General features: G+C 40.1%; 1 protein-coding gene across 5 annotated transcripts in view; it reads right to left on the bottom strand.

The window, feature by feature from the left end:
* Window positions 1–27,572, bottom strand: part of MEGF10 (multiple EGF like domains 10) — a 164,640-nt gene that overhangs the window by 65,719 nt on the left and 71,349 nt on the right. For all 5 annotated transcript variants that reach the window (XM_027607064.2, XM_027607061.2, XM_027607065.2 and 2 more), the window contains one exon: window positions 17,473–17,565. In XM_027607064.2, coding sequence (XP_027462865.2) covers window positions 17,473–17,565 — 93 coding nt within the window. The remainder of the gene's footprint in view (window positions 1–17,472; window positions 17,566–27,572) is intronic.

The following is a 27,572-nucleotide window of genomic DNA, read 5'->3' as shown; positions in this document are numbered from 1 at the left end:
TGCAGCTCTTTCAGGGGGCAGCTTAATGAGGGTCTCAGGCAGCACAGATAGAGTGCTCTAATAAGCTCTCACAAGAAGGTGGAAATAAAAGGAAGGTTAAACTATTGTGTAATATCAGAAGTATAGGGTCCATGCTACAATCGTCAGTGACAACTACTGGAACACTGGATCCTCGCAAGACAATGGGCTGACCCTTATAGCTACAACTTCCAGGGACACCAGGAGCCACAGGTTACATCTATGGGCTGAGTACTGAAATTCACTCAATTTATCTCTCTCAAGGGCCCACCATGTGCCAACCATGGTACTAGGCTTAGAGCTCAAAGGAGAATGGTAGAATGCCTGCTAAGTTATTGGCAGAGGCCTTAAGTTATTAGACAATAAAATACCCTGTGATAAGCTGTAGGGTAAGGATATGGATAAGGTATGACAGAAAACACAGGGATGACCCCTAACTAGTGTTGCTGAATTATGAAAGGCTCTCCAGCTAAAATGATGTCTAGGCTGAGACCTAAAGACAGAGTGTGCCCTATTTAGGTAAAGGGTGGAGGATTTGTATATAGAAAGAGGGGAAATGGAAAGGAGGGGAACCTGCAGGAGGTACTATATTCAGAGAGAATGATAGGTAAAACAGTCACAAGGCTTTGAAATAGCAAATGCCCATGAATGCCTTCTTCTATTGCATCATGGCCACTGTCATCTTCCTGTGCTCAACAAAAGAAGGAAGTATAGAAATAAGTAGACATGGAGAGATGCCCTCTCCCTCCATCAGTTCTCCACAGTCTTCCAAGCTCAGCTCAGAGCTTCTCTGTCCCTCAGGTACATTTTTTTTCAGACCCAATCTGAGATGCTCTCTGAAAAAGACATCAGTATATATTTTTCATGAAACTCATCTTGCACTCAGATCACAATTTTTATGTATGTTTGCTTTGTTCCCTATCAAATAAACTTGAATTTACAGGTGTTAAGACACACTGACAGCCTTTCTTGATCTCAATCATTGTCGACAGAAGTTTTCACCCAATGTCATGGCAGCCACCCAGTAGACTCCGATGGTTAGAAGCATTCTGATTTCAGGGATATTAAACTGGGAAAAAACTGTGCACCCTCAGTCAGGAAGTAGGGTACTAACAATGATAAGCCTGATATTTACAGGGACAGTGATAACCTCTCTCTTTTCATGAAAACCAACACTTTGATGCACATCTATGGGAGAGCAGATTACCACATCTGTTTTAGACCTTAATATGGAATGGAGTATCAAAAGCTCTTTAGTCATAAATTCCTCTTCAGAAATTTTTCCAACACAAATAAACATATGGGTGTAAACACAGTAACAATTCACAATAGTTCACTCATTAAAAATATTTACAGTGTGCCCATGGACACCCCTCTAAGCCTGGAGACAGATGAACTCTCACAATGGCCCTGTGAAGTAGGTACTATTGTAGTCCCTATTTTATGGATGAAGAAACAGAGATCCAGGTGACTTTTGCTAAAGGTACATGGGCAGTAAGCAGTGAAGCCAGACCTCCTGTCTTCAGTCTGTTTTCTAAACCACTATATTTTACTCCCTCCAAAGCTATCATGATGTTTATCCCAGTACTGTTTATAGTAACAAAACTGACAAAGTCTAATTTTCTAGTAATAGAAGATAGGTAAAAAGGAATTGGTATAATCACGTAATGGAATATTATGCATCAACTAAAAGTGATATTAGAGAAGAATATTTAATGAACTTGAAAGACGTTAGCAATATCTTAATTGCAAAGTGTAGATTAAAAATATAGGCACAACACAATCCAATTTTAGTGATATATTAGAATGAACCAGATGAAACTGCTATTAATTTAGGTTTAAAAGAGGCCAAATATCAGAAATTGTATATGGCTGAACCTAATATCTGGGAAGGAGGTGAGAAGAAAGAGCATGACAAAAACAGAAAGAGAGGCAGACAGACAGACAGACATATTGAAAGGCTCTATGGTCAATGGTACCCTTGGGAATCTCTGGGTCTTAAGAATACGCTCGATTTTTCTTTTGCTCATTTAGATTAAACAGCTTTTCTAAATTTTTTGCAGTCATTGGATATCCTTTGGCAATAAGAGAAGAGCATGCAGAAAAATGTTTTTTTTTTTTTAAATGGTTCAATCTGCTGAGCATTTCTATTGTGCCAGGTTCTGTGATCCATGCTTTATACACCTCTTTCTAGTCATCACAGCAATTACAACAAGGTTGGTATCATTATCGCATTCAGCACGCAGAGGATATTTAGGATGAGACCATTTAGGTAAAATGTCCCCAAACTCCTGGCTGGTAAATGGTGGCATCAGTATTCAAACCCAAGGCTTTCTATGAACAGAAGTCCAAGCTTTTTTCATGTGGCCATCTGGCTCCTAAAGGAATGAAATCATATATTTTGGTCAAACAGAATGTCCCATGATTTCATCAGATATGATCCTCTGAGGCAGAGCAGCAAATGATAAGACCTTTCACTGAGCAAGCCTATGGGGTCAGCCAATGACTCAATATTTAGGGGCACTGAAAATAGGAAATTACCTCAGTCGTGAGAACATAGGGCATTTCTTGAAGAGAAAATAAAATTAAGATGTCAGATCTGAAGAGCTTCCATGAGTTGATAATGACTCTATGCAAACAGGAGAGCCAATAAACTCACTGTGAAAACAGCAATGATGTCATTAGCTTTAGGAGCACACCGAACTGAACACTAGAACCACATGGCACATGGCCAGAGTTCAAGGTCTGTTTGGTGAATGAATGAAAATGATGATGAATGCAAAGCACTATAGCTAACTTTCACAAGCAAACAAACCTGTTAAACCACTTTAACACTTCTAGGAACATTCTCCTCTCCTGACCCACTTTAAACCCTCAGTCCAATTTCCCATTCAAAGGATGGGAAGAGAGTGAAGGGGTTGTAAGACACATCAAGTTGCAAACACGTGTCAGCATTATGCAGCTATTTTCTTCAAATATCACAATAACTCAATGAGATAGCTATAATCATTCCCACATTTCATGTGCAAAATGGACTCAGTTGATAATTTGCTAAGTCACTTATCATTCAAGTGGCAAATGCAAGTGAATCACCCAAACCTGTTAATGCCTCTAAAGCTGTGATCTTGCCCCCACACCATGGTAGACCATCCCAAGCAACTGATGCCCTTCAATTACAAAATCCGGTATCAGTGCACATTCACTGCCTCTCCCTGATTTTCAAAGGAGACCATTCTAAGATAAAAATATCACAGGTGTTTGAAAAATATTTTTTTCTTGCCTAAAAGTGGTATTTCTCAGGCTTTAAAGTGTTAATAGCAGCGTCATCAGAATGGTTTTGATATGAAATGTCTCCACATGTCCACAGACACACGCACTGACAAAAACAAGGCATTGGAACATTCTTTGAACAAATGGCAGTTAGTTTAGTAAATCTTGTGTCTTTGTGTAGAGTAAGAATAAGAAAAGGAGCGCAATGAGAGATAAACAGAAATGCCAAACTGAGAGATGCTCTGGAGGAAAGAACAAGGGCACATTAATACATTGCCTCAACCTAAACACTCCTCAACAGCAACAACAAAAAGGAAAGGATGAAGTCATTTTTCCCTTAGATTAAGGAGTAACGTTTACCATTAAGTTCACCTTGTTATAAAAGTCATCAATCACTAGCTGGCTCAAGGAAGGGTATAATCATTTGGCATCAGACAGACCTGGACCCTAGCTGACCTGTCACTTCATAGCCATAGAACCTTGAGCAAGTCCCCAACCTTGGTTACACTTAATTTTCTCTTTGCCACAAAGGAATGGTAGAACATACTAATCACACAAAAAGTACTTGTTCGTATGTGTGACACAGCACATATCAGGTGTACCAGAAATTTTATTCTGGCACAGTAGAACATCCCACCCCAGGAAAAAAGAACACCCTAGAAAAACATCTTTCAGCTGTACATAAAGCAAGAATGACAGGCCTGTTGCTGGTTTGTATTATTTGTTTGTCTTGCATGAATCATTCATGACAAAAAGGACACTTTGGTTCTCACAATGTGATTTTCAAAAACAAATTGCCCACTAACTCCATAAAGTAAAAAACAAGCTCTGGTATCATCCCTTTCAACCGTTTCCATAAAGCCAACTGGAAAAAGCTCAGGCCCACAGTGAACCCCAGTTGTTATGTCACATCCTATTCTTAATTGCCAACCAAGAACTGGATTTAGAAATTTCCCCTGCTTGCAGATGATCAATGTGTCCAGAGGAGTAGGCTTGCACACGGAGCCCAGAAATGTAAAAGGAGGAATTTGGGAAAAAACATGTGAACTCTTTAGTAATCCTCCCGTTAGCATGAAGAAATAGGTGGTCATAAATAAAATCTGTAGTATCTTGCCATATTAGTAGGCACCCACCCCACAAATTTGATTTTGCTTCAGCTTATCTATGCCCACTAAGACAACAGAAGCAGCCTTCAAATGCACTTTGAACTTTAAGGTGCTTTTCTAAAGCAACTGGCTCTAAATTACAGAGAACCACAAAAGTGGCCAATTCTGTTGTACTTATGTTAGGTCTAAAGAAATCCTAGATGAAATGAGCAGTCCGTGTTTGGTTGTCATTTTATTTTGGTTTTGTTGGTCTTGGTTTAATATCTCTAGCATCTGAGGAGTCAAACTCTAGAATTACATGGGGTTCCAGAAGCTTGCGGATACATGTCTACCAAACACTTACAGCAGGATAGCACTGAATCTTGGAACTCAGCTTTATCAGAGGGAAAGTGATGTCAGCTTATAATACATAACTACCCTCACCAGGGTTGCTGTTCAAAGTAACTAAGACTCTTTAAGTGTCCTTAACATTTAAATGTCAAGTACCTGTTAGGATACAGCAGTCAGCCACACTGACTTGAAAATAGATTTTTATGTGCCATTTTGCTGTAATGTTCGCCATTGGCTTTAAACATAGGAAAATTTGGGACCACGAGAGAAATTAATAGGAAGGAAAATTCAGCCCTTCATATTCTAAAATACAGACAAAGCATAAGTAAGTCACTTTCAGGAAGATCTCTCTACAGAATGAGTATCTTTCAGAAGGGACCAAAATAATCTTCCACAGTCTCAAAGGATAGAAAAACATGGTTCTTCTTGAAATATACACCCTTTCTTCCTATGCTTTGGTGCCCTCGGGGTCTTTTATCTCCCTGTGATTTCATTCCTTGCGCTTCAGGCTGACAAGGGGTTGGTGTGTCATTCCCTTTGTCAATGTAGAAGAAAAGATCCTCATTCAAAACATCAAGTGCTTTAAAAATAAAACAACTTTGTAAAGCTTCTCCATCCATGAAGAAGAACAATAAAAATGTATTTTCCAGATCCTCTGAAAGCACTAAAACCTCATGTCCTTCACATGTCAAAAACCCCACTGGAGAGTTGACAGAGTGCCAACAGTCACTGTGGACAACCACCCAGCGCTGTTGATAGTAATATTATTCAGTGGCTGAGAGAAAACCTTTATTCTTCTTTTAAAAAAAAGTTTGTTAAATGAATTTTCAAAGCATGAAATGTCATTTTAGAACCTCAGTGTATGCTTATCTCAAATTATGAAGCAGAAAAAAGGGCGTGAAATGTTTATTCTTTAATGTGTCTAAATATAAATGTTGACGTCTCTCAATGAGAGCCTATTGATGACCCTATTCACAGTGCGGGAAAATCTCAAGGATATACATTGTAGGCTGAGATTAAGTAAAGGATTTGGGGGGACTACATTTATTCACTGATGTCAAAAGAATAATAAGAACCGGGAGCCACTGCGGGGTGTCTTGCTTTATCAAGCCTTGTCATGTTTTTGTTCTTTTGCTCATGTATTTTTTCATTAAGAATGTATTAAGTATTCTATGATTACTAAGTTCAGTTTGTTGAGCATGTACTACTTGCTCCTGCCTCACATGACCTACAGCCAGATTTCTTTCTCTCCCGGGAGAGACTGCTCCACAGTGAGACGTATCACAAAGCACCATGCTAAGTGTTGCAAGACACAGGATGCTCAAGGAACACAGAGGGTCTCTGTTAAGTGCACTGCACCTTTGGGCAGAGGAGAGAAGGGATGGGGAGAAGGCGAGGTGTGGCTTCAGGTGAGCATCGCAAGCTAAGTACTTGGGACCACCACTGTGCAACTAATTATCTTCATTCTGGACGTGGGGGGCCAAAGGGCGGAAACCTTAAATGTTTGCTTAAAATCCCACAGTAAAGAACCTAGGCCCCCAAACCCTCAATGCTACTTGGATGGTCTGAAAAATTGAATAGAGGTTTCTTGAAAAAAAAATTTTTAACTATAGAAAACTACAAGTAATACCATAATGAAAGCCCATGTACACACAACCTAGAGCTAAATGTTGTGAACACTGCATCACCTTTGCTTCATCATTTGATGCAAGAAATAAAACATGACAGACAAGTCCCCTTTGTCTTCTTGTGCCTGGCTCCCAGCTCTTTCCCTTACTCCTTCCTCAGAGGTAACCACCGTCATGATTTTAATGTGCATCCTGCTAGCCAGTGTATCATTTTACATATTCATTAGTTTAATATAAAATGTGTATATCACTGTGCATCTTGCTTTTCCACCCAATATTATGATATTGAGATCTATTACTATTGCTACATCTGCTAATATAGTGGAATGCTATATATCAATTTATAGGAATGAATGGCTACCCAGCATTCCTCTATATTTTAAACAGTCTCTAATAAATTTATCTTTTCCCTTATTCCTGGCCATCTTCAGTTGTTGCCAAATTTCCACTTGTACAAAGATGCAAACAATATATCCCCCAGTACCTGAAAGCAAAGGTTTCTGCAAGGTATATGGACAAATTATAAAGAAGTAGAAGAAAAATTACTGGATCACATGGTGTATGCAAATTAAAATTTTACTCTAGAGACAGGCAAATTGCTCTCTGATGTTACTCCGCCAATTTACCCTCATGAGAGCAGTGTATGGAATCTTCCTTTCACATCCTTGCCAATACGTGGGATTGTCAGAGTTCTTAACTTTTGCCAGTGTGATGGCAAAAAATGACATCTTGTTCATTCAGTATGCATGTCACTGATTATTACAAAGAGAAGTATTTTCTCATATGCTTATCAATCAGGTTTCCTTGCCTCTAAATTATTTTACTGCATCCTTTGCCTATTCTAAAGTTGAGGGGTTTTTTTTCTTATTGATTTGTGGAAATTCTTTATGAATTCTATATACTAATCATTTGTTTTATATATCGCAAAAATCTTTTCCCATTCTTGTTTCTCTTTTAACTTGACTTACAATATCTTCTGTCTTGAAGTTTTTAACTTTGATGTGATCTAATTATTTTAAGCACTGATTTATAATAATGGATAAATCTGATTTACATAATATTAATTTTATAACATAAAGTTCTTTTTTTTTAAGTGGCTGCTTTTCTTTAATGAACAAAACTCCACAGTTATATACCAACATCCAGTTCAAATCAGTTTCGTTAAAATTTAAACTTTGGCAGTTACTTCCACTAGCTCTGTGTAACAGTAGTGAGTTGAAACGTTAGGTTTTCATGGAATTTTAAGATGATCCCCTCATTTATGGTCCAAGAGCTAGGCTCTTGCAACCTCATTCTATTGGAATAGTCTTTATCATTTTATTACTTTCTACATTTTTTTAGTTTTATACATGGCAAACATGATTAATTTGCTCCAGTATACAGGTACAAATAGGGATTTGAAATTTTAAAAATCACTGAGGTTGTTCAGATACCTGGGTGGCTCAGTTGGTTAAGCGTCTGACTTCAGCTCAGGTCAGGATCCCAGGGTCCTGGGAATGAACCCCACGTCAGGCTCTCTGCTCAGTGGGGAGCCTGCTTCTTCCTCTGCCCCTCCCCCTGCTCCTACTCTCTCTCTCTCTCAAATAAATAAAACCTTTGAAAGAAGAAAAAAATAATAATAAAAATCACTGAGGTTGTTAACAAATTAAAAGATATTTTGACCAAAGAAGGAAAAACAGTGATTAGCCCTTTCTCTTGTGTGCCCTGAAGAAACTTTCAAGTGTTTTAAAAAATTCTCTGATACAATCACAAACATAAGAAATCAGATATAATTGTGAAAGATACCGGACTATATAATATACCATCCCACTTAATTTCATCCAATTAACAACACATGATGAAATGTCTGTAGCTCTACTAAAATCAGGTATTAGCCTACCCGATTTTACAGATCAGATAACAAATGAGCCTCCAGGACCACCTAATATATATCATTATTTCACTCTAAGCAGAACAGCCAGGAAACACATTTTTGCGGTCAGAAAATGGTTGCTATGTGATTTGGAATAATTTATAGTCTGAATTTCTTTGCCTAATTTCTTACTGCTCATACTCCTCTCTGATACAAATTTAACAGCTAAGTTCTACATTGTCATATAAAATTTCCGCCTTGAGAAGGAATATGTAGAAGTTCAGATGGCAGAACCATTAAGCATTCCCCATTCAAATGAGGGTTGACTTTCAAACACCTTTCTTAGTCTTGGGGCCACCATGTCAGAAGCTTCATCCTTCTACAATAACCTTGTATTTTATTACTATAACTTTCCCTCTCTTGAGGGTAAGGAGCTGCCACATCCACATTTCCTCATAGTTCATGGAAAACCCTATCTAACATAGCTCACCTGACTTCTAACAATTTCATTGCAGCTGCCCATTTATGGATGAAGAATCTTGTGCTAAGTCACCAAGGAAGAACGGGCCCCCAGTACACATGGCTAAGGTCAATCGGGGAGCCACATGAGACTGAGCTACCTCAAGGCCACTGAAGGAAAGACTTTAGGGCATACCCTTTCTCTAGAAAATCTATGACTACTTCCTCCACTTCTCTGGACACTTTCCTTCTATGTTTGTGCACATACTCCCAACCCCTCTGTTCAAAAGAAAGCTCCTTGACCAAAGAGGCAGAATCTTATTCATCTCTCATGTCTCATTTTTATATCCACAACTGTTCCTGAAACATTGATGTCTTCATTCTTTCCTTCCACAAGTATGTATTGAGCATTATGGTGTGCCCAGCACCGCGCTGGACATTAAGTGAATAAATTAGCTAGATAGCAGTGAAAAAAAAAAAAAAGCACGGACAAAATTTTATGGGCACTACATCCTAGAAGGAAAGACAGAGCAAAAGCAAAAGAAAAAAACCAAAATATTTTCATATAGTGCCAAAAAGAGCTTAAAAAAGAAATGCTGTCCAGAATAATGGAGAATACTCTTTATATATAAAGCTTAGAGCAAGAACCTCTCATGGTGGTGGTGGTTAAGCTGAGACTTGAGTGACCTAGAGAAGCCAGCCATGCCAAGATCTAGGGAGAAGAGTATTTCAGGCTGCAGAAAGATAAAGTGCAAAGACAGACATGAAACCAACATGTCCCATGAGAGGAAGGAGGAAGGAGGAAGGAGGAAGGTGGGCAGTGTGATACCCGGAACAGGAGTGGGATGACAGCATCGGGGAGATAGGACGGGCCAAGTCAAAAAGGGCTTTGGAGATTATTCTATCATGGGAAATACTGGGGCGTTCGGAAAAGGGAGCAGTGTTTACGGTTTTCAAGGGTCCCTCTGGTCTCACTGCAGAGAACGGATCCCAGTGCGGTCCAGTGAGATGTAGCAGCAAGGAGACTCTTGCGATCACCGACTAAAAGCGAGTTGTGATGGGGCTTGGAGAGGGAGCAGCAGAGATGGTGAAAAAAGCTTAGATTTTGTTCTATTTTGAGGTTGAACCAAGATTTTCTGATAAATAGATGCAGGCGGATATTACACGCAGTGACAGAAGAAAAAGGAAAGCAGACAAATGAATAAATGATGTGGAACGGAGTTAATGACGTGACAGCCCAGCCTGGTGTTTGCAGCCACTGCCCGAGAACTGACAGGCGCAAGGAACCGAAACGCCGATAGTGTTCTCGCTGTGCCAGAAGCAACATAAACCAGACATGAATCCATCTGGGAAGGACATCCAGGGTCGGAGGTTGGGAATAATGCAGAAAACTACACCAGGGCTCTGTCTGGGGAACCTCCTGCCAAGCAACTGTGGACAGAGGGGGGCTTCTGCTAAAGAAGGGGGTGGCCCCCAGGACTAAACAAGATGTCCACAATGAACCTTCCCATCCGCTGTCCGGTCCAAACACCGCACTGACTTGAAGAAGTCTGGGGGAAGCCACGTTTGTCACACAAGGAACTGCGAGGAAGGACCATTTACTGAGCCAGGCACGATGCTGAGCACTTCACGATCCTCATGAGCATATGAAGTTAGATACTCTTATCCTTACTGAAGCAGGAGGACAATGAGACCCAAGAAGAGCACAGAAAGGATTGCAGCCAGGACCCTTGCAATTCAGTTCCAGCCTGGCTTTTGGAGGAAGCAGGTGGAGAAGGTTCTCTGGCCCTCCAGAGAGAAACCAAGCACAGCCCAGATTTCAGACTCCTTCAGAAAGGCAACATCAGCAGCTTGTGTTTGCGACCTCTATCAAAATATTTGGGCAGTCCATCAGTGAAATTGCCTTCAGGCAGGTGTGATGAACCATCCCCAGCTCAGTCCTTCCCACCTATCAATGCCCTGCCCACCCCCCCGCCAGGGACCCCGAATGATTTTACTCTTATTCTTGCTGCTTCATCAACCTGATTTCTCAAGTAATTCTGACAGCGCAACGGGTATGTTAATGATTCGCTGTGAGGACTGGGTTCTGAGTGTCTTCTCTTGCCAGACACCATCGATCCGACTATTGTGTCCAGTCAATAGAGATTTACAGCAGACCTTGCCAGGGAATAAGTCAGCTTTTTGTGTCTTATGATTTCTGGCTTGTAATATCCTTCAAATGGATTCCCTGATTGGAATATCCCGCAGGCAAAGTCTTATTACTTACTTGGTGCTGCACAGCGTGCCTGCTTTATATAAAAGGTTATCAGTGCTCCTAATGTTGTACCTGAAAATGTTTCAACTTGTCTTGCCTCCCAGGCATATTTTTACTCCCTCCAAGTACATTTAACCAGAAATGCTACTGGTGACTAAAGAAGCCCCAGTTTGGAGTTTTTTTAAACCAAAATTAATTTCCATGTTTGCCTCTACTTGGTACTAAAGTCAAAAGCCTGCAGGACATGTTATTGAAAGCTATTTGCTGGCTCTGGTTGATTTAGGACTCCCCCTTGCATTCTGCAAGTGCCCTATAGCCAGAGGAGGAATACATTTCTTTATAGACGTTTAGAAAATCATAAACAGGATTATATAGGTTGAGAGAACAAATGTGTTACTGCTACTCATACAGAAGATTTAAAGGGTTTCCAACACAAAGAAAGGTCTCAGGGCTTGCGTGTATGTACCCACTAGAGTAAACCACACATAGACTCACAGGGTGGAAAGGGATTGCAAATATAATCTGCCCGACAGTCTTCATAGTACAAATGAGGAAATTAACTACAAATGAGTCCATCCCAATTGGTGCCATTTAAAATTCATCATTTCTGAGGGCATGTCCTCGATATCTCTCAGGATAGTCATTCTAACATTTGTCTGGGGCTCTCAGCCCCTGTCTCCTGCTCTTATCCCCCTCAGGACCATGGACCCTGGCCCCTTTCACCAAACATCCTTTCCTATTGCAGGAGGCACCATACCTTCATGGTTAAAATGACTGGCTATGAAGGGGATGTGGGTGTGTCTCCACCATTCAGTAGATGTTGAAATTCAGGCAAGTCATATAATTGTTCTGCACCTCTCTTTCCTCAACAATAAAATCGGATCAAGATTTACAACCATCTCACTGTGTGCCGGGAGTATTAAATGTAACCTCTATCAAACTCTTACAGTGATGCTAGGCACGTACTAAGAGCTCATCTGAGCAGAACTATTATTGTCATCGTCATCATCAACAGGACCCAACTCCTGCCCCCCTTCAGCTCAGCACACTGTCTCTGCTCCCAGTTTACCAAGAGAAGAAAGGTCATCAGATATGAACCTCCTCGAGTTCTCCTTGCCTTTGCCCACTAGCTCCCCGATACTAGAAACTTCTTGGCATCCTGCTGGCCACTCTTTCCTCCTCCTGCTATATCCAATTCTCACTCCCATGCCCAGCTCCATTTTTGGCTTTCTCCAACCACCTCTTCTGCCGAGACTGTTCTCTTCCTCAGGATGAGACATTTGTACTTCTGTCTACCTGTCTCCAAGCTGTGAGTTCTGTGAGGCCAGCCACGGCTCCTTACACGTTTCCTTATTGCCAGCATCCAATCCCGTTCCTGGCATCCAGTCATTACTCAGTGAAAGTTCACACCATGAACATGTGAATGACCTTCACGGAATCATACAGCTCATTCAATCTAATTAAATGGAGCAAGCATTTATTCTGCTCCAACCACATGCCAGCCACAATGGAGGCTAACGAGATTAATAACACAAAGCTCCTGCCTTCCGCGAGTGGTTTATCATCCCCTGAAGAAGGAAGAGGAATAGGGGATTGATGGAGGGACGGAGAGATTGATGGGGGGAGGAAGAGAGAGAGCAGGGAAGAGAAGGGAAGAGAGAGATGGAGGTAGGCTAGATTAATGGCATATAGGCTAGGGTATGCATTAGGCTGCCAATAAAAGTAAAATATGAGTGTGTGTTTTTAAAAAAATCATTTAATCAAATTTAAAAAGAAGCAATATGTCTGAGTTTAGAGAAATAAATCATGATTTCACTCCAGGGGAACAAACTTTGTACAGTCCTCTGACACACACCTGTTTTTTTTATACAGAGAATACATTGAGACCCAGGAAGACTGACTGTATATCAAACACAGGAATCCCTCCCTCCATGGACAAGGCAAACAGTCAGATCAAATCTCCAAGGGAAGTCTTTGTAACCCTGTACACATGAAGGGACCTGTTAGTCCATTTTTCTCCCATGTATATTAGGAAAGAAGAAAAACAAACAAACAGAGAGATAGCTGTGTGTGACGGTTAACGATTTATTGCCATCTGCTCATTTTAGGTTCTTAATGTAAATAAAAGGAGTTACTCTTCTGGCTGGAGTGAATGGTCCTGATTATCAGGCAGAAACTGGGCTGCTACTACACAACAGGAAAAAGGAGAACTATGTCTGAAAGCCAAGAGCCTCTGTGGGTTTCTAAGAAGTACTTCCATGCCCAGAAATAAAGGTCAACAGACAACAAAGTTGCAGCAAGGTTTTCCATGGTTCCAGTGCCAGCCGAAGTGACTGCTGCAGGGCAGGTGGCTTCTCCAGCCTCAGCTTCCTGCCCTGCAAGCACAGAGGGAGGGGCGTCTCCAGCACCCGGCTACGGAGCACCTCCATCTTGCATGGTGCCTAGTTCCTGCAACAGAACCAGCTTCTCCATCCCAGCTCCAGGCTCTTGTAGCATGGAAAGCTTCTCAGCACCAGGAAAGCAGAACAGTAGTGCCTAGCAGCACCCATCAGCCAGCAGCTTCCCCTGGCAACCCTCTGGGGCTTTTCTGTAGCACAGTACTTCTAATCAGACACTTCTCCATGAAGAGATTTCCCAAACACCCTATAGGGCAGATTTCTAGCAAGTTTCAGAGGGCAGATGTCCATCAAGTTCTGTTAGAATAGTACTATGCAGCCTCTCACCGTTCAGTGAGCTGTGGTGTGCCTTCTCTAATGAAGTCTGGATCACAGCCCCAGTGGGGATTCCTTTTGGGCATCCTGTCTCAGCCCTAGAAGTAGCCTGCTCCTTAAATCTGCTCTTCCTCTGTTCTTCCAAGTGCTACGAATTCTACTAACCAAGTCTTCATTACTCCAATCCCCGGTACAGTTAATAATTGTTCATCAACTTTTCCTGTCCAAGTTACTCTGTGTCCCAGAAGCAATGAGCATATCTGGCAAGATTCTCCTTTCCAAATGCCATATTCCAATGGCAGTCGAGGGCTGAGGCAGAAAAATACAACATGGCCTTGGAGTATCCTATAGTACCAGTAAGGAAGGAAGTGCTCAACAAACAAAACAAAAACCAAACAGACAAAAAAAGGATAGGGGCACATCAAAAGGACATGGGAGTGACCTGAAATAACTCCCAACCTCCAAAGCAGGAACAATTTGAACAACAAAATCACATAATATTGGCTTATAAAGCAAAACTCCATATAAATATCTAGAGTCCATATTGACACAAAGGTTGAATAAGTGGGAGAAAGACAAATCTTCCTGACAGAAGAATTCCAAAGAACATATATAGGGACTCCCCCTCAAAGACATGAACGTAATCCCTGCCCTTCACCCTTGAGGGTAGCCTAGACTTAGACTCATTTCCAAAGACTAGGAAAAGGGAAAATAGTAACTTTATGTGGAGAAACATGGTGTACACTATGCATCAGCAAATGATGAAGTTTAACCAAGTGATGACATCATCAGTGATGTCACATGAACCTTATGATACCCCTGATACGATGTGATGAGCAGGGTATTTCAGCTCTGGGGTATTCTTTTCAAAACCCATAACCCTAGTCTAATCATGAGAAAAAAACACTAGATAAACATAGACCAGGGGACAGTCCACAGGATACATGGCCAGCACTCTTCAAGATAGTCAAGGTTAGGAAAAGCCAAAGATGGCAATTGTCATAGACCGTAGGAGACCGGGCAGACATGAGAATGAAATGCAATATGGTGCCCTGGATCGGATCCTGGAACAGATAAAGGACATTAATAGAAAAAACAATGAAATCCAAAGTCTGAAGTTTAATTAATAGTAATGTACCAATGGTCAGTTTCTCAATTTGACAAACTAATGGTAAGATGTTAACAAGGGGAAAACTGGATGCAGGTACATGGTAACTCTCTGCTATCCTTGCAACTCTTCTGTAAATCTAAAATGGTCCCAAAATAAAAGGTTTGCCTTAAAAAAATTTATTGTGGTTTCTGTCTCCTGATGGGACCCTGACTGATGCAAGCATCCAGTCTGATTATCAAGGCAATCATTCTATGGACCTAACAAACATCATCCAATGTATTCATAACCATAACCAGAGAGGGAGGGAACAGGGAAATAGAATCCTTGGAAATGAGGTCGTTTATTTTTTTAAAAGATTTATTTATTTGAGAGAGAGAGAGTGCACGTGAGTGGGGGAAGGGGCAGAGGGAGAGAGAGAGAAAGAGAGAGAGAATCTCAGGCAGACTCCCCACTGAGCGTAGAGTCTGATGCCCAGCTGGATCCCAAGACCCGAGATCATGACCTGAGCCGAAATCAAGAGTCAGATGCTTAATGGACTGAGCCACCCAGGCCCCCAAAATGAGGTCATTTAAACTGTGCTACCTAGTAGATTACTCAAACCTGCATTTTGTTTCAAGAATTACTTGGCTTAGAATAATTAAATGACACACTTTCTAACAAGTGATATTGGAGGAACTGCTGCAGACAAAGCCCAGGTAAACCACACCCAGTGCTCCACCTCAGAACAGCATTTGCTCAGGTGTTTAAACAAAGGGTCAGAAATGTTTTTCTCAGAGCATCTTTAAAGACATCAGCTATGTACCAGTGTTTATTTATGCTTTTGGTCATTATAGAGCCAAAACAGAAGTTGTAAAGAAGAGACTAAAGATTGCATCAATATCATATTCTAGGATGGAAAGAATACGTGTCCTCAGAATTCTAGAGGCTTCATTCAAAAATCAGTAAACTCCAAAAGCAAGCAACAAGTTATTTTCTAGAAAGCCTAAACTCCAAAATAAAGCAACAGTTTGTTTTCTAGAAGGCCTGAATCAGTTCTGGAGAGCCTGAAACTCATGTAGCCTTTTGTTTTCTTCACACAAACACTCATCAGTCTGATCTCTCAGCTGGAGGCAGGCTGTGGGCTCCTTAGGACACTAACTCTGAATACGGCTGCAACTATTCTATCCCATGGCATACTTGCCCTGGAATTAGGAACAAACCTCACTTTTCAAACGAAGAATACATCCACTCATTTCATTCCTGCTACTTGATAGAATAATGTTATTTTTCTGCAAAATGTGTAGGCACAACTGATTTTTAAGCTGGAAAAGTTAATGAAAACAACATTGCATTTGAGGTCAGTGGGCAAGAAAAATGGCTGTGAGCCAAATCCCACATCCCAAACATTTTGCCTCTGCGGCATGTGAACAAAATGCCCACTCTCCTCCTGATCTCCAGCAGAAGCAAAACAAAACCCTGCAAGACAGTTATCCATTGGAATTGGAAGCTTTTCAGGGGCAGAAACACATACACACACACACACACACACACACACACACACACACTCCCTGTTTAAGACACAATAAAAAGGCTCTTTCACACAGAATGTTCTGTGCACAGGCAGCACAAGAACTACCCCTGGAGATGCTGTTTCAGGGACAGCCAAGAGATCACAAGCCTAAAACAAGCAGTTTTTACAAGATACACAGTAATCTCCCCAATTCCAAATACAAGCAAGAAAGAATTCTTAAGGCCGGTTTATCTAGTCGGCTTGAAATCCCTTTGGACTAGTTGCAGAAAATTGTGCAGTAGAAATGAGGATGAATTTGTGTTGTCATGAGATCCTGCTGATTTTTAAAACTATGATTTCCTTTCTCTCAATGTAAAATTTCATGCATTAGAATTCAGTTGCACTTGGACTCCCCCTCACATTTTTCAAAGCAAAAAAGCAGTACAAAGAAGCAGGAAGTATCCACAATTCCACGTGCAGCAACAAGTTAGCCAGAAAACTGAAAGTTTTAACTGTGAAATTTAGAAAAGCAACTGTATTACATGACATTCCACTGCTTAATCCTCTTAATAAAGAATACAAGGTTTTAAGTGCAAGCTGTTTACAGTCCAAAATATCATTATGTTAGAATTATATAAATTCTAACATAATGGCGACAAATTATATACCATATTACAATTTGACTTAATACCAAAATGTTCATAAATTTTCAGTTATTACCAATATTTATCCCCCATGTTTTCTGAATGAGTACTCATTACTTGCATCTCAGAATTCAAAGGTAAATAAATATATTAAGCATTGAAAATATCAATTTTACTTCTGACTTAAAGCCAACAGGTGATACATTTTAATCACCAAGGAAGAATGCGAGATAAATCAACCTGTAAACACAGCAGTTAGGATAGAATAGTTACGTAACCAGAAAACTGCTTTACTGAACTAAAGAACCTCAATCCTGGACCCTACTCTGGAAATCATATTCATATCTACAGATGTATCAGCATCAGATTATTGAAATCTCCTTCTTTCCAAGTACTTTTCTTTAACCTCAATTAACAACAGTTCTGTATATAACACATATACTGATTTAAAACAAACTGTATTCCTGAGCTGGACTGGGAATCCACACCATATTCTGTATAGAGAACAAGAGGGAAACCAGGGGTTCAGGATAATCTGCAGACAAGGGAGCCCATACAGCAAAAACACGCCGAGACAGACAAGAGCAGGTGGAAACTTACCACTGGAGCAGTTGATCCCACCCCAGCCAGGCTCACACTGACAGGTGTTTGGAGCAATGCAGCGACCGTGGACACATTTATCAGCACAGTGGGCTGTCAGAGAGAAAATCAATCAAATAAGGAAAGTTGGCACAAGAAAAAAAAAAAAAACAAACAACAAACCAACAACACAGCTGTTTCACATCCCAGTGTCAAGTATCACTTAAAAACAACATGCATGCTTGATAATTTCCTTCAGTCCATTCCTTGGCCCTCTTATGCTCTGCTGTGTGACCGAACAATTCCCCTTCTTATTTTGAGATCTCCAAATAAATTCCTTCATTTCTACTATTTAATTCTACTTCATGCCAAATTAGGAAAGAAGTTTCAAGGAAAACTGCCCAGCCCACATTTAAAAAAAAAAAAAAAAAAAAAAAGATCAATGACTACCCAAGAGTCAATTGTCAATGACTACCTGAACTCTTTGTTTCAGGAAGAGCATGTGTGGATACAGGGACCAAACCAAACCCAAAGCAAGATATGAGGACTCTGAACTGGCAGAGTAGAGGGAGGGGTGTTCCCCTCACATGATACCTTCACCGGAAACAAAAGTCAAATTTCTTTGGGCACATGTCATTCACAACTATGACACAGCAGAAACAGGCGCTCTTTTTCTATTGACAAAAATATTCAAAAACTGTCATCCAGGTCTTTAGGAAGTAGTCAATCCCGGTTCCTCTTTCATTAGTGAATACCTCAGGTGTGACCCACTCCGTGGAAGTCAGGGTTATCATTGCAAACATGAGTGGATGGGTCGTCTGAGGATTTCTAAAGCAAAGGCCCATGGCCCCATAGAAAGGAACATCAAATATATACTGTGCTAAATGTTAACATTGCCTTCAACGGTAGCGCCACTCACTTTGATTAAACATTCTTTAAAGTACCTTGAAATATGAGTAATTGTGAGAACCACATGGCATAGTTGGGGGTTCAGATATTCTAAAATTTTATGTAAGGATGGGATAAGCTATCCTATGCTTTACAGATGTTTTATTAATGCATATCTTATTACAAAAGTAAAACAGATTTACTGTCTACATGTGAAATACCAAAAAGCAAAATAAACCTATCTCTGGTCCCATCAACTCATAACATTTGTGTTTATGTAGATCCTTTCAGGAAATTTTCCCTATATTTTTCTCTCCTCAAGGAAAAAAAAAAGGATCATAATATTTTTCAATTTTCCTTTCCACTCAATATAATGGTAAAAATCTTTCCACGTCATTAAATATTATTTTATGTGATTTAAGCAGTGTTGTGTGATAATTTATATTGTGCATATATACTGTATATATAGTGTATATACCATGATATATATACATATATATTGTATATATATTTACATGTGTATATATATATGTGTGTGTGTGTGTGTGTGTGTATTTTATATATTATATATTTTCTGGACCAAAAACAACCACTTCTAAGGTATTTATCAAAAAAATTTAGACATGCGGAGATATAGGGGAAGGCATTTGAGATGAAAAGAAAGCAAAAGGAAGGGGTAGAAAGAAGTCAAATGGAAATGAGAAGATCTGCTTGGGTGCAATGTCAGGAGCAAAAGCTTTGGAAAGATACAGACTTTGAAAACCAAACTAAGGTGTTGTTAGGACTTTATTCTGAGAATTAACTGGGAATACTCTAATGAAATGTACAGAATTATTATAACAAACAATCAGGTAGAGGATATCACAAGGGAATACAGTGACCATAAACTTAAGGAACTAAAGGCTCACTTCCTTCACCAGAATAATTATTTAGCCCCCAGGCCACTGGGGAGGGATGCCAGGCCAAGGGAACTTGGGACCTTGGGCCAGAGTAGAGATATTGACACTAGCATTCCAAGGAGATGCTTAGCAACTCCCCAACACTTGATTCAGACAATCATATATTGGATTGTAAGTAAAAGTAAGATCAGCTTGTAACATATGAACACACATGCTGCCAGGTTAAGTCAATAGATGCCAACCTCAGGGTCCTCTGTCCCTTCCCATTTCCATGCCCATGTTTGATATTGTAGATGTGCCACTCCTTTGTAAGGTCATAGCTCCATACTGTTCTTTAAAGTGTAGCTATGTGGGGCGCCTGGGTGGCTCAGTTGTTAAGCGTCTGCCTTCAGCTCAGGTCATGATCCCAGGGTCCTGGGATCGAGTCCCACATCGGGATCCCTGCTCGGCGGGAAGCCTGCTTCTCCCTCTCCCACGCCCCCTGCTTGTGTTCCTGCTCTCGCTATCTCTCTCTCTCTGTCAAATAAATAAATAAAATCTTGAAAAAAATAAAAATTAAAAAATAAAGTGTAGCTATGCATATACAAGCCAGCAAACTACCATAATTGGAGTATGGAAGGGTCAATTAAATGCCACATAAAGCTCAGGTCTAACCGTGCCGTGGGCATATTCCGGATCACACTATGTGCTATGGTAGCACGTGCACCCCAGGACACTCCCACCTTACCGGGAACACTGGAGCCCACCGTAATATGTAAATATGAAAGTGCTTTGTCTCCCTTGACATCTCTGTTCGCAACATAATTGCAAACATCAGTCTTCAGACCCAAATTTACCAATTTCTCCTCATTTAAGGTACTAAAACTATTTAAAACTCCGTTTGCAAGTCTCGAGAAGTTTTAAAGATCCGATACTAGGCACCTCTACTATGAAAGAAGCGTTGTCTGGTATTGTGCATTTAAAAGAAAACACAGGGCGCCTGGGTGGCTCAGACGGTTAAGCGTCTGCCTTAGGCTCAGGTCACGATCCTGGGGTCCTGGGATCGAGTCCCACATCGGGCTCCCTGTTGAGCAGGGAGCCTGCTTCTCCCTCTGGCTCTGCCCCTCCCCCTGCTTGTACACTCTCTCTGTCAAAAATAAATAAAATCTTTAAAAAAAAGAAAAGAAAAGAAAACACAGAAATTGGCTATGGCAGTTGAAGAAAAAAATGTGTCACCCATCGCCTCAAATTTCAAATTTTTGAGATCGCTGAGTAAGCATACGAATGCTCTCATGTTTGATTCCTGATGGGACAAACTTGGTGTTTTATGAAATGAACACCAAGAAGTCCAGTCAGTTAGAATAGATAAAACAAAAATCCTGCGATGGTAATTGAAAAATCCAGATCACTTTTATAGAAGCCTCGAACTAACATTTGGCTAAAGTCTGGAGCAAACTGTCAATAGATAGTTAGCAGCAAACAAATTCATCTGTAAATTAATGAGAAACTGGAAGGGGGACTCTGCATTCCTAATGATTTTTTTTTCTTAATTAAAGCTAAAGCCAATGGAATCGCCTCTGAGCATTGAAGCCTCAAGTCAAGTAATTAACTAAGTAATGGGAAATATTGTTGGGCATAGATTCCAAATGGAAAGAACACAAATTCTATAGCCATAGTGCAGGATCTTCCCACAGCATTAGACTCTGTCACACAGTGCCATGTGTGTTCCATGTCCTTCCTTAACCCACTAGCTTGGACCCCCACATCTAGCAAGAAACTTCACACAGTAACAGCTAGCCCAGCAGGAGCAAAGGGAGACATCAGAAGAAAAGAGAGTAAGCCATAAAACTCTGTGTCCTCAAACGTCCCAATTTGCCAAATGGCAGGAACATTCACTATGGCATATGTATGGACAAACACAGACCCTCCCCCAAGGACATCAGCGGAGCTCGATCCCTACCCTAGTCTCATCTTTCCTCATTTAGCTTCAGATGCCACCTACTCTGGAAACCAAGCTTCCATAACTAACAAACTCCACGTGAGAAACCAAAGTAAGATAAAGACATCGATTTGTCCTGTAGAAAATCCCAAAGTGAACTAGAAAGAGAAAAGGAACAGAGGTCCCCCTTAGATTTCAAGAATAGGTACCAAAAAAAAAAAAAAAAAAAAGAATAGGTACAAAAGACCCACCATAAGTGTGGCTCTTGCAACAATGGAAAACAGTCATTTTATTCCCTATTCAGGTCCTTTCTTCTTTTTTTAGAAGGGCAATTACAATCAGGAAAATGCTAGCAAAGATGATCTATTCAATGATTTATTTTTCACACCTCCCTTTAAGAAAATCATCACATTTCACTGTCTGAGTTTTTAGCTGTCTTTTTCAGAGACCAGATGTAAGCTGGATCTCTGCACCCCACTAAATGCACTGGTGCAGACTCATGACTTGTGAGGGGCAGCCAAGGCATCTTCCACCTCAAGAACTGGCAGGCAAGAGACACTGATGAGAAGAACATGCCACATCTTTGAAGTGAAAGCTGTGGACAGTCTGTCTGCCCGACAGACAGGTGAAGACTGACATGATGACCCTAGGATCTTCTCTAATTAGGATCCTATTTCAGCCTTAGTTCCTAAATCCATTTAAATCCCATTTACCAGTGTCATGGACCTCATTCCGTTCACTTGTAAATACTTGGCTTTAATACCAAGAGCCACTAACTATACTCAATAGTTTTCTCTTCTGCCACATACATTTCACTTTGGATTTACACCTAGGGTATGGGAAAAAAAAAAAAAGAGAGTGGGCAGACTAAAGATTCCTTTATAAACCAATTATATCTCCTAATACAGTACTTACTGTTATTCTAATGGACATACTTTAATCAATTCACTTAATTTGAAAAATGTTTCCATGATCCAAGTATCTCTTGAAAATAACTATCCAGAAGAAATACAAACCTTCCTGCTAACCCATCTTTCCTCAGAAATTCCTTTTATTCTGATATTATAAATGAATAGCATAGGTCACAAATCTTGTTTTCACTCTTTATGCTGAGTTGCTATAGAGGAATATCTATTTTTAGAGTTAAAGGTGCCTTTACTGAACATAATTGCCACATTTTTTTCAGACAAGGAAACCGAGGGTAGGTACATGGGATGGTTTTCCCAACACTCATAGCTGGTGTTAGAGGCAAACGTAGGATTAAACTCTAGCACCTGACTCGCAGTAGGCCAAAACTTACGATGGGTTTTAAGAGAGGTGGGGGGCAGGGTGAAAAGGATGGTAGAGGTGATGCTGGGTCCCATACTAGGGTAGGTGAACTAGATGGCTAGGAGTCATAAGTTAGACGATTCAAACGAGGAAGAGAGAGAAAGCAGAGAGTTGACTTCTAAGATAAACTGTATCCACACCATACTTTTGTTTGGGGCCAACTATATAGTCATTACAAAATTCTAATTGCTATTACAGTGTTCAGGTGCAGACAAGAATAATCTTGTTTTCCTATACCTATATTACACCGCAGCTTACCCCACTGTGTTTCTTTAGAAAGGGGAAGGGAATTCTCTTTCCTTCAACGTAATGTTTACTGATGTTAGCAGAAACATTGTTAGGCACTACTGTGGATACAGAGACAGCAGACCGGGAATTCTCCCTCTTCACAGAAAGTCAAATACAAGCTCCTCAAATTCAACGGACCCAGAGCAGAATGCAGGGGTATGAACAAAATACTGTGAGAGCATATTCAACAATTCCATTCCCATGAAATGTCCAAAAGGTGAATCTATAAAGACAGACAGTGCATCAGTCATCTAGGACTTGGAGGGACTAGGTGTGGATGTGGTTAATGGTTACAGGGTTTTTCTGAGGGGATAAAAACTACCCCCTCTCGTGCTTTCTCTCTACCTCATTCTCTCTCTCAAATAAATAAAATCTTTAGAACAGAAATTGATTGTGTGATAGTTGCACAACTCTGTGAATATACTAAGAACCACTAAATTGTATACTTTCAAGGGATGAATTGTAAGGTATGAGAATTATATCTCAATAAAGCTGTCAAAAAATACTGCGAGGGCTGCAGGAAAGAGCAGTTAATTGCAACTGAAGTGAGATCAAGGAGGTTCTCATGAAAAGAACATCTGAACGGAGGAAGTGGACACGTTTGTAATAGAGTTGCAGGAAAGAGTGGCCAACAGCTGAGTTTCATACTCCTTTCTCCTTCCATCCCATTCCCAAAGTTGCAAAACCCACCATTTGGGGTCAGGGCTCTTGCCCCCCACCAGTCACCAGTGGTCCATAGATGACCTGCAGAGATGGCCGATCAGTCATGGAAGGTGAGAGAACATGGGGAGCCTAGAAATCTGCTTTTAATAAACGTCATTAAAAAAATATTTATCTCAAATTCCTTTTCCCTACATTCCTAATAGAGGTTTCATGGCTCTTTTTTTTTTTTAAAGATTTTATTTATTTACTTGAGAGAGAGAATGAGATAGAGAGAAAGCACGAGAGGGGGGAGTCAGAGGGAGAAGCAGACTCCCTGCTGAGCAGGGAGCCTGATGCGGGACTCGATCCCGGGGCTCCAGGATCATGACCTAAGCCGAAGGCAGTTGCTTAACCAACTGAGCCAGCCAGGCTCCCGCTTTCATGGCTCTTAAGGACAAGGACAAAGAGTGCCTACTAGTAGTGTCTTTGGCAAACATCTCAAGTTGTATACCTCATGTCTATTCTTCCTTCCATCCCACTTTCACCAGGGACAATAATGTGACCAGTAATTAACTACATTTCCCAGCTCTCTTTCTGGATTGAAGCGTCCAGGTGGAAGACAGTATAGGGGACAGACTTAATTAGAGTCATTCCCCTTCTCTTTCTCCGTTCTGATGTCTGGTGTGTTGACAAAATGGTTGAGTCTGCAAATACTATCATGACTTTGAAGGAAGGGCCCAGAGAATCATGGAACCCTTTGCTCCAGATTCCTTATATGGATGAATGCATGCCACAAATCAACCACTTCCAGACTTCTCGTTACATAACGACAATAAACCCCTGTACATGTTTCTGTTTTTCAAGTACCTATTTATTGTAGCCAAACATGATCCCTAACTAAAACTGCCCTTTTGGGAGATCTGTCAAGCGAGTCAGTTCCTCAATTAAAAAAAATAAAATAAGAGCAGAAAATGATTATCTCAAAAAAAGCTGAGAAAGCATTTGGCAAAATCCACTATCCATTTCTGATAAAAATTTTCTGTGAACTAGGAACAAAAAAGGTGCCTTCTCAACCTGATAAAAGGCAAATATGAAAAACCTACTACTAATACAGTAAAATAATAGTAAAAGGATGAATGTTCTACCCCCCACACACATCCACAAGATTAAGAAGACAAGGAAGCCTGCTCTTACAATTTCTATTCAGCATTACACTAGAGACTCTAGCAAGTATAATAACACAATAATAAAAGAAATAAAAGATATCCAGACTGGGAAGAGAGAGGTAAATCTGCCTTTATTTATTGATTACATAAATATATCTATGTATATAGAATATTTGATGGAATCTACAAAAAAGAGTTTTACAAAGTTGCAGATAAAAAAACCAATATACAAAAAATACATTTCTATATACTAGCAATGGACAAGCAGACACTGAAATTTTATTTTATTTTATTTTTTTAATAATTTTTTATTGTTATGTTAATCACCATACATTACATCATTAGTTTTTGATGTAGTGTTCCATGATTCATTGTTTGTGCATAACACCCAGTGCTCCACACAGAACGTGCCCTCTTTAATACCCATCACCAGGCTAACCCATCCCCCCACCCCCCCTCCCCTCTAGAACCCTCAGTTTGTTTCTCAGAGTCCATTGTCTCTAATGGTTTGTCTCCCCCTCCGACTTACTCCCCTTCATTCTTCCCCTATCTTCTTCTTCTTTTTTTTTTTCTTAACATATATTGCATTATTTGTTTCAGAGGTACAGATCTGTGATTCAACAGTCTTGCACAATTCACAGTGCTCACCATAGCACATACCCTCCCCAATGTCTATCACCCAGCCCCCCATCCCTCCCACCACCCCCCCACTCCAGCAACCCTCAGTTTGTTTCCTGAGATTAAGAATTCCTCATATCAGTGAGGTCATATGATACATGTCTTTCTCTGACTGACTTATTTCACGCAGCATAACACCCTCCAGTTCCTTCCACGTCGTTGCAAATGGCAAGATCTCATTCTTTTTGATGGCTGCATAATACTCGATTGTGTATATATACCACATCTTCTTTATCCAGTCATCTGTCGATGGACATCTTGGCTCTTTCCACAGTTTGGCTATTGTGGACATTGCTGCTGTAAACATTGGGGTGCGCGTACCCCTTCGGATCCCTACATTTGTATCTTTGTGGTAAATACCCAGTAGTGCAGCAGACACTGAAATTTTATTTTATTTTATTTTATTTATTTATTTATTTTAAGATTTTATTTATTTATTTGACAGAGAGAGACACAGCGAGAGAGGGAACACAAGCAGGGGGCATGGGAGAGGAAGAAGCAGGCTTCCCGTGGAGCAGAAAGCCCGATGTGGGGCTCGATCCCAGGACCCTGGGATCATGACCTGAGCCGAAGGCAGACACTTAACGACTGAGCCACCCAGGCGCCCCCAAACACTGAAATTTTAAAAGCCAACTACAATAGCATCAAAAAAAGGGTGAGTCTGACCAAAAATGTGAAAGACGTATACACTAAGAATTAACATCACTCTGAAAGTAAAGAATTGAACAAAACTATCAATCAATTTGACTTATTTGACACGTACAGAACTCATTCCACGCCACAGCAGAACATATATACCCTCTCCAAACAGAGATAGACCTTGTTTATAAGTCAGATGATTCAATATTGTTAAGATATCAGTTCTCTTCCAAATAGATCACAGATTCAACACAGTCAAAATCCCGGCAGTTTTTCCTATAAATATTGACAAGCTGATTTAAAATTTATATGTTAATGCAAAGTGCCTACAAGGGCCAAAACAACTTTGAAAAAGAAATACAAATACTACTTGCTTTAAAGACCTACAATGCTTACAAAGACATCTGATGTTGGTGTAAATATAGACAAATAGATCAGTGGAATGGAAAAGAGGGTCCAGAAATTGATTTACACATGTATGGACAATTATCCTTTTACAGAGGTACAAAGGCCTTTTAAAAAAGGCCTTATTGAAGAAATAAACAACGCTGGAAAAATTAAATATCCATATACAAATAAATTAATGTGGGAAATTGCACACCGTATACAAAAATTAACTCAAAATGAATCATAGACCTAAACCTAAAACCTAAAAGTATAAAACCTATAGAAGGAAACAGAGGAGAAAACCTTGGTGACCTTGAGCTGGACAAAGGGTTCTCAGATACAACACCAAAAACACAATTTGCAAAAGAACAGATTCATGAATTTGTCCAACAAAATTAAAATTTTTGCTCTTCAAAAAAGCATTATGAGAATGAAAAGATAAGTCACAGGATGAAACTAATTTTTCCAAAAAATATTTTCCGATAAAGAACTTGTATCCAGAATACACAAAGAGTACTAGGAAAATAATCAGTGCAATTACAAATAAATAAATAGGCAAAAGATTTGAACACTTCATCACAGAAGATGTACTAATGGCAAATAAGCTCATGAAAAGATGCTCATTAACATTAATCACCAGAACAGCGCAAATTAAAATGACAAGATAATACTGCATAGCTATTCAAATGACTGAAATTAAGAGGACTGTGTTAACAGATGGCACAGAGGTGGAAGAACTACAACTTGCCTACATTGCTAGTGAGAATGTAAAATGGACAACCACTCTGGAAAAGTCTGGCAGTTCCTTAAAATGTTTATATGGCTGTTTGGATTGTTTGCAGTGTTCGGCTATTACAAATAAAGCATCTCTGAACACTTGTGTATAAGAACAAAATGATGCACCCACTCCACTCCTAGGTTTAAGACAAGAGAAATAAAGGCCTATGTCCACCCATACCAAGAACTTGTGTTCTTTGTAATTGCCCAAAATGGTCCATAAATACATGAAAGAATACATAAATGGTGGTACATCCACACAGTACAATACTTACTCAGCAATAAGAAGGAATGAACTAACGATACACAAGACAATATGGATGAGTCCCAATGTGATTATGCTGAGTGTAAGAGACTAGACATAAGACAAAACATACCGTATGATTCTATTTATATAAATCGCTAGAAAATACAAACTAATCTCGGGTGACAGAAAGCAGATCAGTGGGTACCCAAGGCAGTGGGGGGTGGGCAGAAGTGGATGGAAGGAATTACCAAGGCACGTGAGGA

This window comes from Zalophus californianus, chromosome 5 (assembly GCF_009762305.2).
Source record: "Zalophus californianus isolate mZalCal1 chromosome 5, mZalCal1.pri.v2, whole genome shotgun sequence".
In the NCBI taxonomy this organism is placed as follows: domain Eukaryota; kingdom Metazoa; phylum Chordata; class Mammalia; order Carnivora; family Otariidae; genus Zalophus; species Zalophus californianus.
The sequence above is the reverse complement of the archived record's forward strand: the minus strand, read 5'-3'. Positions and strand labels throughout refer to the sequence as shown.